This window comes from Mizuhopecten yessoensis, unplaced genomic scaffold (genome assembly GCF_002113885.1).
Source record: "Mizuhopecten yessoensis strain PY_sf001 unplaced genomic scaffold, ASM211388v2 scaffold1511, whole genome shotgun sequence".
Lineage (NCBI taxonomy): Eukaryota > Metazoa > Mollusca > Bivalvia > Pectinida > Pectinidae > Mizuhopecten > Mizuhopecten yessoensis.
The window spans coordinates 708,481-721,000 of record NW_018404083.1 but is presented as its reverse complement, the minus strand read 5'-3'; the positions used below and the strand labels follow the sequence as shown (position 1 = coordinate 721,000).

The window sequence follows — 12,520 nt, the reverse complement described above, 5'->3', positions numbered from 1 at the left end:
CAAGTCACTGTGCAACAGTTTACAAATTAAAGATGATCAAACCATTGAAATTTATATATTGCATGTTTATTACTGTATAATCATGTTGAGAACTAATCCACTGGTATTTCTTATCGGTCAATTGTTGACCTTTACATATGATAACAAGAGGCTCATGAACCTAACCCGCTCACCTGATTTTCACTTACAAATTAAAATTTCAAAGAACAAATTCTGAAACAAAATATCTACAGCATAATGGAGTAAAACTAATATGTAGGCTATGTTTTGTTTAGAATCAAGTAAAATCCAGTATTGGTGCAGTGCATTGTCAACAGGTTGACAATCAGTTGTGTATGAACCAATGGAATAAAGAGGAGGAGTGAGCTCACCAGCACAAGCATATTTTATGGGACTTGTTCATGGTGCAGACAAAGCTGCAATACTGTGGAAACGAGCGGCCCCATTAAATGAAAGCTTTGACAGGAAAAAATAAAACTTTTCATCCAAAGTCTTCCTTGCATGTCCTAATCTGGTGCCATATGTGCCGCAAGATAATGATGGCAGACTTGTTGATGCCCTTCACAATCGAAGAAAATATTTAAGTGACAAATGTTGTGGAAGGAGATTGACATTTTTAAGAAAATGCCAACGAAAAGAGGCCCCATACTGAAATATCGCCATAAGGATATAGGAAAATATGTGAAACTCAAGAGCCAGATTGCTCAACACCAAAGTGCTTCACAATTTGAAGATCTTGGAAGCATCGTAAATGATATCGGCCTCCTTGCCTTGTCATCCACCCTTTATAATCATACATATAGCTAGTAGGTGATTGATTTTTTTGTGGTTGGTTGTGTTTCATGCAATATATGCGTATATATGGTCATGTAATATAGCACACAACTATGCAATTGATGCTGCTGGGCTAAAATCCCAATGAGTTTTTTTATGTAAATTAACTGCAATATCCATTTTTCATGACGAATTTTAACATTGCTTGTTTCTGATACAGAAATGATCTGGTTTTGTTTCATTTACTTTGAATATTATCTTCTTTTTTCTTGACAAAGTTTCCAATGTTTTTCTTGATTTACTTAAGCCACGCCCATGCAAAAAGTGGGCACCGGCTCCAATAGGTGTAGCTAGAACCACGAACATGGATAGAAATATAATCTTATTCCGGGACCAATCAGCGCAGGCATGCGACTGAGGTCACTACTACCTGTAGGGTGAAACCATATCAAGTGCCCTATCAGGTGACCGAGACGGTTAAAACAGAGGTCAAGAAATATGATGGAAATGGACATCATCGAGAAATCTGATTCTGATAACAGCTCACCCGTTGTCCTTGTACGGAAAAGGATGAAACGTGTAGATTTTGTGTGGACTACCGCCAATTAAACAAGATCACCATCTTTGACACGGAACCAATGCCATCAACAGAGGATGGATTTGTTCGTGAAGCTCGTCGGATGTAATTACTTCAGCAAGTTAGACCTAAGCAAGGGTTATATTACTGGCAGGTGCCCATGACTGACGAGGCAAAACGACGAAGTGCATTTACAACACCTATGGGTCTACTCTAAATCAGTTTAAGGTGATGAGTGTTTGGTTAGTCAATGCGCCCGTAACATTAAGTCGGCTCGTGCAGAAGGTTTTGGAAGGATTGAGCAGCCTAGATAACTTCTTGGATGATGTATTGGCGTTTACAGTGACGTGGGAGGAACAGATTAAAAGCCTACCGTCTATTTCTACGCTTACGCGAGACAAAACTCACAGTAAGGCCGTCAACATGTTTCTTTGGGGTTGAAAAGCTCACATTTTGCAGGTAACAATTTTGCAGCAATAGCGCGCGGTGCCCAACCCCGACTTTACCAAAAAGGGAATGCCCAACAAAGTTGTATGGGAGGATGCACAGGAGAAAGCATTCACCACTCTAAAAGATCGATTAAAGTGAGAACCTGTATTACAACTACCTGATCTTGGAAAAGAGTTTACACCGAGAACAGACGCACCTGATCTTGGTCTGGGGGCTGTACTGCTCGAGAAAGCTGGTGGAAAACTACATCCTACTGCTTATGCCAGCAGGAAACTGTTATCCTCAAATATTGCAAGCAATGTTTTTCGATCCCGTGTGTACGCGACAAGGTTAATGAACTGACATCGAAATACAGCAATCCGACTATTGTGAGTAACTTAACAGTGGTGAGGGTTAACTCTCGGGTTTGAAACACTCCGGAAAAACACTTTAGGAAATGAAACATTATTTATCTATATATTTACTCTTTTTTTAAAATTTTGGACGGGGCTTCTTATTTTATATTGATCTAGGTTTGTGCAGCAGACATACCATCAACCTTTCCCGGATTTAATACGCTTTGCCTTACCAGCAAAATTCACTATCACCTCACTTGACATGCTAGTTATGTAAGGGACGTGTGTTATAATTTAAAAAGGGAAACAAGGAATAAGAAACCGAGAAAGGCCATCCAAATTTCTCCTACGTCTACAATTATGGCTGCCAAGCAAAACCAAGGAAGAGAAAGCCACATTCTACGTCAAACATTAATAGTTTGATCAGTAGGGGGGCTACAGAGATGCCGGTCATCGTGAGAGGGGGACACTCAAGTGATCTTACTGATACCCAGAAGCAGGACTTCTGGAGGGATTTGACAGAGGAAGTGAATGTCCTGGGGGTAGCCTGCAGGTCAGAAGATGAGGTAAGGAACCGCACCAGAATGTCTCGCAGTGCGAAAAAACGTGTAGAAGTAATCGCCTGAAGCAACTGTATGCATATTCCACAACCTACTGTGTTGAGCGTAGCAGGACACAGCATATTATATTGGAACCCCTGGTGGACAAGAGACTACTGTTACACAGCTTGATCGAATTTATTTTCACCTCATTTTGGGGGGAAAATGACCACTGCCTTCAAGAAAATGTCAAATGTTTAAGAAACTAATACCACATGCTTCAGAAAACTACAAGTAAGTCATGTTGCTAAATTTTATTGGTGTCAACTTCAGTCAATTTTCCATATCTCTGACCTCAGGTGTGGTCATTTCAACCAATCACATGTCATGTCAATTCCATATATCTGACCTTAGCAGAGGTCAACTTCAGCCAATCAAATGTCTTGTAACTTCCATATCTATAACCGTAGTAGAGGTCATTTCAACCAATCATATTTCTTGTCACTTTCAAATCTCTGACCTTGGTTGAGGTCAACTTCAACCAATCAAATGTCTTCTCACTTCCAAATATCTGACCTTAGCAGAGGTCGACTTCAACCAATCATGTGTCCTGTCGCCTCCATTTGTAATCTTTTCAGATATTAACTTCAACCAATCATATGTCATGTCACTTCCATATATCTAGCAATCCTTTCAGAGGTCAACTTTAACCAAATATACATCTTGTCACTTCAATATCTCTGATCTTACCAGATGTCACACTTCATTCAGCCATTTTGTCTTTTCACTTCCATAACTTTAATCTGTATAATGATTAACTTCAACCAATTATGTGTCCAGTAACTTTCATATCTCTAGTCTGAACAGAGATCATCTTCAGCAGCTCATGTATTGTCATCCAATGTTTCTGATCTTAAAGATGTTGAACGATCAAACAATACATATGATTCATTTGAACCCCTCCTGAACTTTATACTGTCATTGAATCAGCTGTGAGCATTTGGCGCCACTTCTCATTTATTCCATTTGCATTCAGTGTTGTGCTATCTCAGAAATCCAAGTGATTTTTTCTTGGTGCCCTGTCTTTCCTCCTCGGCCAACGCGTCCATCAAACATTTATTAAGAGATTCTCCGACCCGTCTACCAGTCTGCAAGGGAAAAGAAAACAGAACTGTTAATAATCTATTCATTCACCTGAAGCATCTAGACTGTCATATTATCATTTTAAGAAGTCCACTACAACTTAACATGTCACTCAAACAGTAAGCCAACGGCAAACTTCAATACCCAATAATATGTGGGCCTTCTCTGAAGGGGAAAAAGCAAGAAAGAAAAGAAATAAAACAAATCAAAACAATGGGAACAATATGCTTGATAAACATGTAAAATTATGTATGACATTGAAAATTCTTACTAGTTATCAAGGAAATCAAATGAAAACTGATGAGGGACCAGTTACCAAAAGAACACTTTTATTCTACGATTACAAAAAGGGAAATATTGTATAGATCTTTACTTTTGCGGGGCTAATATTTCGTGGTTGTCCCGATCACAACTAGTTTTTTTGGAATTAAATTTCTAGCAACATGACTAGGTAAAATATAGCGTTCATGAGGGTACTTTTGTATTTTGAGGATAGGATTTATTTTTCACAAGTGTTTTATGAAAGCAAATTAGATGTGATATAGAATTGCTCTATCTTCATTTTTCAGCAGTTGATTGGTAAACAGATCTTTCCTATCATCGGTGGTCACCAATGCAATATAGCAAAATTAAATCCCAACTATATTACCAACGACACAGTAACTCACAATGTTGGAATCTTTATCACGGTCCACCTATAAAACTAACACTACGGCAGCAAAAACCTTTTTTCTATATATGTCATAATAATGATAGTAAAATGATATTTTTAATGTTCCTACACTTCTATCTAAATAAATACTACAGTATATTAAGCAGAATACCATCGACTTTTAAAAACAAAAAATCCAGGTAAAACGCCACCATGATGTTTCAAAATCTCCTGGAAAGAACAATATTAGGGTCCTTTCAAAGTTTTCTTAGGAAGTGAACAGGTTATTGCAAATTTGATGGGGACACGGATGACAAAGCAATGATTCTTTGAAAATGTTTTAAGGTGAAAAATGATATGATCGTTTAAAAAAATTCAGCTGAGAAAAAAAAATATCAACACATTTTCAAAAATATTTTGACTGGCATTAGCGATGTCTATAGTTTTCTCTGTCCTTCCCTTTTCATACCTCCATCATGTCTTCTATACTGGTGGGGTCCAGACTGCCTGATCCCTCCTTTTTCAGAGCTGTTATTGTCCCTTTTTCTGTCACTCCCATGATGAGCCTGCAAAGACATCCAATGCTTAAGTAAAGAAATATCTACCAAATAGTCTAACTGTTACATTTTTCATCAAATTAAGTTTTAATTTAAAAAAGTGTATTATTTGAATGATAATCATGAATTGTTTTTACTGGTAAAGTTACTACTCTCATCTCCATCTCTAATTGTCATCCTTGACTCCAGATCTGTCTGTAATATGCTTGATTAGAGACTCGGTTTTTTTTTGTACCTGGCTAAAGTACAGCACTCCTCCTTCTGACTGGCATCTACCACATGTGAATGGCCCACCTGAAAATACAGTTACAGTTATTTATTCATAAAAAGGAGGTTGCGGATTTGGGATGGACAGGGGTTTGGCTTTCGTATTAACAAGATTAACACAAGGCGGAACAATACACGCCCGTCCCATGCCAAACTGAAAGACTTCAAATCCTTCTGATTAGTTCTTCCGATCCATGTGCGACATGTGTGTGAAAGTGACGATTTGTTTCTAAAATATCAGTTTGATGTGCAACCTGGGCGCGGGTCGCTTATTTCCCGCATATTATAGAGGGCCGGAGTGGGTCCAAGTGGGGAAAAATGGAGGAAAATGGTGAAAAAACTTAATTCTTTAAGAAAATTATCAGGGTCGGGGGGGTGGGGGGGGTGTTGCCTTAAGCCCCAAAAATACTCTGGATCAGCCACTGATAGATGAAGGCAGGTAAGTAATGTGAATTAAGTCGGCATACCTTACTGAGGGTTACAATACAGGGCGAGGATTTCATGTCCAGTCTCTGCACATCATACGGGTCGTCTGAGATTTCTAGGTCTACCACTCCTTCGTCTTTAGTAACGGTTACTGTTGGTATACTGGGAAAGTAACAAAGAGTAACAATCAGGATCGTTATACTACGGAAAGTAGCAAAGTGTGACAACCACTGTTGTTAAAATATAAAATAATTATAATCACTGCTATTTTAACATATTAATTAATTAATTTGGGATTATTATATACCGCTTTATCACAACCTAGTTTGTAGGTTGTCTCAAAGCGGTTCACAAATTATTATCCGTGGGTATAGGGCCTTTGCAACCAGCCAATATCTTTCTTAACTCCCTGGGGAGCACACAGTCGGAGCTGCCATTTTGACTGCTAACAGCTAGCTCATTCAACAATTCTAGCACTGCCCAACCACGTACTCATTTACAGTTGAGTAGACTGGAACAAGCGGAGTAAAGTATCCTGCTCAAAGACACAACACAATGCTGTGCCGTGACTCGAACATGCAACCCATCTTCTGGTTGGTGCTATTTTAGTTATGTACTTTGTTAGGTTAATTTACATGTGTATAAGAAGGTTAATTTACATGTGTATAAGAAGGTTAATTTACATGTGTATAAGAAGGTTAATTTACATGTGTATAAGAAGGTTACATAACGGATTATAATATAATACACTCTGTGTGTTGCATTGCATTTATGTATGAAGTGAAAGGCAATAAATTCATTCAAAGTAACTAAGTGTAGTGATGTAAGTTTTGTTCATAAATCATTTTAAAACAAACAAGTACTCTCCATGTTAGAACAAGAGTACCGCTGGGCGGAACAATATACACCCGTCGAATGCCATATAGTGTTATACTTTCTTACAATGAAATAAGATATGCATCATTCTAAGAGTGGTAATCTGACATGCTGTAAAAAATGTAGGTGCTTTTAATGGAGACACAACTTCATATCATGATTATAATGTATACCAAGTTTCAAAGAGATCGGTCGAAAAATGTAGGAGGAGATTGCTGGACAAACAAAAGTTTATGCCGGCCGGCCGGACAGGCAAACAACCCCATACCATAATACTTCCGTCAAATTTGACGGCCTTTTTCAAAGTAGATTATTTGTTTGTGGCTTTACTTTGGCACATTACAATAAAGGACAAATGGGAATCTTTAGAAATTCCAAATATTACAAAAACTGATGTATAAATTATATTCTCTTATGCAAAAGTCAGAAGAAAACCTTCAAGTCTGCAGCTGGTCCCATGTGCAGTAAGTAGTATGGGCACCTTTTGTGTTCATGTATAAGGATACATGATCAGGCCACTTCTTTTCCCCAAACTTGCCCACCTGATAAGAATAGTGCAAAATGCCAACAAGACCAAATATATAAAATAATTTATATGTAGAGTACCTTGTATTAAAAAGTGCTGCCTTTACTGCAAGTGATGTGGCATCAAAGAGGTTACCCCCACATTCCAGGAGCTGTAAAATAAAGGGAAACAACTGAGAAATACAGAAAACATTAAACTTTCTCTCTTTTTTAAAATAATTACATTCTAATACATCCCACTATAATACAGGTGAAGTTTGACGTTATCTTTTCATAATTATGCCTGAACAAATCTGTGTATACGTGATCTTATTTTCACAATATGTCAAACCCAAAATTGCAAACTTTTTTGAAATATCGACGGAGTTGATTACACATGCAGATGCTCTAAATTAATAAACCCTAGGGGGAAAACATCACTTTTAAATATCATCTTTTGAGTTTTCAATCAGATGAAATCATTAGATCTTAGAAAAACAGGAATGGTTTAGCAAATTCAGAGGTTGAAAATCAATTTTAGGACCCAAAATCAGAAGTCTTCTTTCAAAAACATTTTGGAGGTAAGGACAGTCAGGAAATGGGTTGAGTCTGTGTGTTGGTATTCAATACACAGAATGTTCAAAATGAAAGAGTTTTCCACTCTAATCAGCTCCCAAGTTTTTTGGCATATTTTCTGCTTAATAATTTTTTTAATGATATGTCTTATCTCCTATTGCTATTTCTTAAATATTGGACTTGGAAAATGATATATTCCGTCTTTTCGTATTGCAGAGTTATCTGCTGTTGTGAGCAGGTATTGATTGTTACGTTAATTGTTTGTGAGAGTAATGTCATCAATTTTTGAGAGAACGACGTAATTTCTCACACAAACCATTGACGTAACAATCAATACCTGCTCACAAGAGCAGATAACTCTGCAATACACAAAGACTATGGACATGTGTTGACATACCAGGATATCAACATACAGTATCCAACACTGCTGGTCAGGGATTACACACAACTGCTGTAGGTCAAAACAGTTTGGGCAGTCATAAGCCCGATACAGCATGTTACTGATATCTGTGGCCAGGTCCTCTCCTCCCCTGCCCTCAAACTCGGGCGTAGCATTAGCCGAGCTGAAAATGTAAGTTTAATTTTATGACAGATCTAGAGGATCTCAAATTTTTAAAACCAAGTTTTTTAAAAACAAATTCAACGCAATTACATAAGTCATATGGAATATGACACTCACTCTGAACGTTTTTTTTCTAGATTATTAATTTATGAATTTCATTTAATTATTTTATAAGCAATTAATGAGACCCAAAAAAATACACACATCTGCAGTGAAATTGTGATGCCATAAAAAATTGTGATGCCATACACATTGTTTACTTTATATTGTTCTAAACTTTGACATTGCAATTAATGGTTGTTTAATATGTAATAATCATGTCCGGTGCCATCAACGGTACATTTGTATAACATACTTACAACAGAATAAAAGATACAATTAGTACATTTAATTCTAAATTGAACAGTCAAAGTTGTTCCATTGAACACTCACCAGTCCACAAAGAACTCGATTCGTCCCTTATTAAGCTTTTCAGGGGACGGAGTCCCTAATTCTGCTTTTACTCCAACCAGGATATCTGTGTTTGCCTGCATCAAAATAAAACTACTGTACAAGTAAACAAATTGGACTTCATATACAGTACATGTATAAAAAAAATAGAAAAATATTGTGGAAAAATTATAATATAGTGTATATATTTTGATATATGTCATATTAATCATTATTTAACGAAAATAATTGTTAAAATTTGTGACAATATAATTAAAGTTGGTTAAACTAAGTTTACACTTATCTTGTGGTTTTACGCATGTTGTATATAAACTATACAAAAACAGTAATCTCTTCAAGAGTGCCTTTCAGTAGCACCCTTAAGCATTGTACAGTAAAACCCCGTTGTAATGCCACCCGTTAAACCGCCAAAACTGCATACCACCATTAATTTACTCAGAACAGATTTGACCAATTTGAGTCGAGTATAGAAATATTCCGATGACAGGAATGTTACGTACGTGTGTACATTGTATTGTTACAAGTGACTGCCGACTGACCAGGAAATCAGCTGTATGTTTTGAATTTTTTACAATTTGATACAATATCATTAAATCACAATTTTGAAAAATGTATTCTGAAGTAAAAAAATAAATAATTAAAGTATAAGTTCAGTTGGTATGTGAACACTTGGGTTTAAAACTGTAAACCTGATATATATATCTCCAAACTTGTTATACTGCTAAAATCATAGAGGACAGAAGGTGGCGGTATAACGAGGTTTTACTCTATATATATTGTTGTAATTACCAATCTGACTCGAGCCGATCCATTCGTATTGGACATGACACTTGTCTCAATTTCTAAATGTCTGTAGTCCTCACATCCTCTGCCATCTTCACGACAGTTATCCTGTAAACATTAAAAACAAACAATTAATTAGCTAATTAATCCTCTCAATCATTGTTCATAATGTTGAAATTTAAACAAATTAAAAATATCATCCCACAATGAGAGGCAATTATTAAAAACTAATATGCCTGGTATCAAATTTACAATTCCTTGTAACGTAATGTTGAGTTTTCAAAAAATTACCTTAAAGCTGACAGTGCAAGTTAAAAAGCTTTTAATTGAGATTTTTTTTTCTTTTTTTTTTCTGGTTTTGAGATCTTCCCAATCTCTTCCGACTATCGCTTCTAAGGAAGTGTCGACATTTCAGTTTGCCCTTACTTGGGTATAAAAAGCGCATTACCTGTCAAACCGGTTACCATTCTACAACTGACCGTCTTGCGATTCAATGCACCATGCACCTTGATCGGCAACCGATATCAAAAATCAAACACACTCACCTGAAGACTATAAAACACTGCAAAACTGGTTGTTACTTATGGCATATTCTCGAAATTGTGTATCCAAAATAAAAGCTATATTACTGGAAACAGTTCAATAAATCCCACATATATACATGTATACCGGTTTTTCACATGCTTAGAAATGCACCCACACATGAAAAAATTATTAATTAGTCTTCGTCGTGTAGACGTTTTACTAGCAAAACAGGTGCAAAATGCGACACTCCCAGGTGTGTAACCAACAATGTGAAATTTGATAATTGCGAACCGTTCTCATTAAAATAATTGAAATTACAATGTAGTATTGGTCTCACACAGGATGTTAATATTACTAGTTGGATAACTAAAAGGTAGGCATTATCGTTAGTTGTATGCATGTTTGTTTCTTTCAGGGCCGTTTGTTTTGGGGTTTTTTAGTGGAGAGGGTGGGGGAGGGGGCGCAGATGCAGTAGATATATCAATTGGTTGTATTTCACTATTATTTCCACTATTCTTAGATAAATGATATCTCTGATGTGTTCCATTTCAATTGTATTCAACTGATCTGATAAAAAAATGATGGTTCAAAATCGTGAAATTGTTTTATACATAGTCTACTTCTACCATTTGATGACCTACTTCAGCATAGTGAAGATCATGTCATATATAGGTGTAGCGATATGAAAGGAAAGGAACAGGACTTAATATTGATGAGCAGAGATAGATGATTTGAAGGACAGTATTGGATCAGAAGAAATGATTTGAGAAGGGAGTTTGTTCCAATCTTTGATAGTCCGAGGAAAGAATGATTTCTTTCTTACAGACGTCCTGCACAAGATAGTTTGAAATGAGGTTTGATGACTATATATATGCCTTGTTTGTCTGGTTATAGGGGTGAGATATTTAGTAGTAATGGCAACTTCATTATGATGGATTTTACAGAGCTTGGTCAGCCTCGCGTCTTTTCTGCGATCTGCAAGACTACGCCATTTTAGGTGTTGTAACATGTTGCCAACGCTGGAGGTGTTACGATAGCGGTTGGCAACGAAACGAGCAGCCCTGCGCTGTACCATCTCTAGCTTGTCTATATCTTTTTTTAAGTAAGGGTCCCATACTGGGCTAGCGTTACATAATCAACCTGAAGGCGGACCAGGGACTTGTAGGCCTTTTGTTTGATGTTAGAGGATGAAATTGTGAGATTGCGCCCAGATTGGAATTAGCCTTTTTTGCGATGTTATTGATATGAGTACTCCACTTGAGATCAGAAGTAATGGTGACCCCAAGATATTTAGCCTCGGTCACATGCTCCAACTCGTGACCATGTAGTATGTAGTATGTAGGGATGATAGATGGGATGTCTATTCCTTGTGACAGAGAGGACCTGGCATTTCTCAGGATGGAAAGCCATCCTCCATTTAGTCTCCCAAAGCGCCAGTTTATCAAGATCTTTTTGTAGGGTGTGAGCGTCTCTCTGAGATGTTTCTGTCAGATACATGATGGTATCATCTGCAAAGAGTCTGATAGAAGATGTTATACCCTCAGTGATATCATTGATGGAGTATAAGAAAAGACTCGGCCCGAGGGCCGAGCCTAGTATAGTAGTGTCACATTGTGCACACGTTGAACAAATAATAACCGACTTGACAGGTAATGTGTTTTTTATACCCATCAAGACCCATACTCGTTACCGAGCAAGTACATTCTAAAACGTCGCCGCTTCCTTAGATACGACAACTGGAAGAGATTGTCACTGGGGAAGATCTCAAAACCAGAAAAAAAAGAAACTTTATTTTTTTAATCTCAATTGAAAGCTTTTTAACTTGCACTGTCAGCTTTAAATAACAACTTGCTGTTTGATCCTATTTTTTTGTAAGGATTGCCTCCCTTGCTCTGATCTTAGTGCGAATTTTGAATATTAGAGTTTACTAAGTCATAACTCAGTACTCTGCAAGAACCATTCACGATCTAGCTATCATACTGTTCACTTAAGTGACCAATGAAGTATCGCAAACATCTACATTTGTATATTGAGCTCCTATTTTAGCTGACCCTGTGTGCCATGATCATGAGACTTCCTGAGAGCCATGCTTCGACTATAAGAGCAGTGGCAGTTTGGACATTTAGATGCATGATCTACTCACTTGGACACCGTGTAAAATAAATACTTTCTCTGCGTCGCTGAGTTGAACATCAACCATCGTTTAGCTTCAAACTCCAAAAACACGTGAAGCAAAACAGGAAGTGTGAACTACGATATTGGTGGAATTTGCTGTAAACGTCATCAATAACTGAGCACGATAATCCATCTGGGTCGTGAAAGTGATTTGCATGCGCGAGGATATGTATTGCGTTGTTTCTTCTATCAAAGCATTGTAGATACACAGACTAGTGATCGGCCTAAGCAATTTCCTTCTGTGTATCCAAGTAAACTGCACAACATGGCGTTTGGCGAAAATATGAGACGTTGATCCCGTGTGATGAACGAATTGCATTCCAGAAACATGTATGCATACATTCCATAG

General features: G+C 37.2%; 2 protein-coding genes across 2 annotated transcripts in view; one reads left to right on the top strand and one right to left on the bottom strand.

The window, feature by feature from the left end:
* Positions 1 to 2,957: 2,957 nt before the first annotated feature.
* On the bottom strand, positions 2,958 to 12,265 carry LOC110463538 (exosome complex component RRP42-like). Its single transcript, XM_021518199.1, has 9 exons — positions 12,140 to 12,265; positions 9,478 to 9,579; positions 8,671 to 8,765; positions 8,074 to 8,239; positions 7,203 to 7,273; positions 5,762 to 5,882; positions 5,263 to 5,321; positions 4,940 to 5,036; positions 2,958 to 3,823 (listed from the first exon to the last, which is right to left on the bottom strand). Exons 1-9 carry the CDS (start codon positions 12,194 to 12,196, stop codon positions 3,719 to 3,721), a joined length of 873 nt encoding a protein of 290 aa, XP_021373874.1. The 5' UTR covers positions 12,197 to 12,265; the 3' UTR covers positions 2,958 to 3,718.
* A 97-nt stretch (positions 12,266 to 12,362) lies between these two features.
* The window catches only part of LOC110463533 (palmitoyltransferase ZDHHC3-like), a 43,969-nt gene continuing 43,811 nt past the window's right edge, over positions 12,363 to 12,520 (top strand). The window contains exon 1 of the mRNA XM_021518184.1: positions 12,363 to 12,501. Within this exon, the coding sequence (XP_021373859.1) occupies positions 12,476 to 12,501 (26 nt within the window). The 5' untranslated portion in view covers positions 12,363 to 12,475. The remainder of the gene's footprint in view (positions 12,502 to 12,520) is intronic.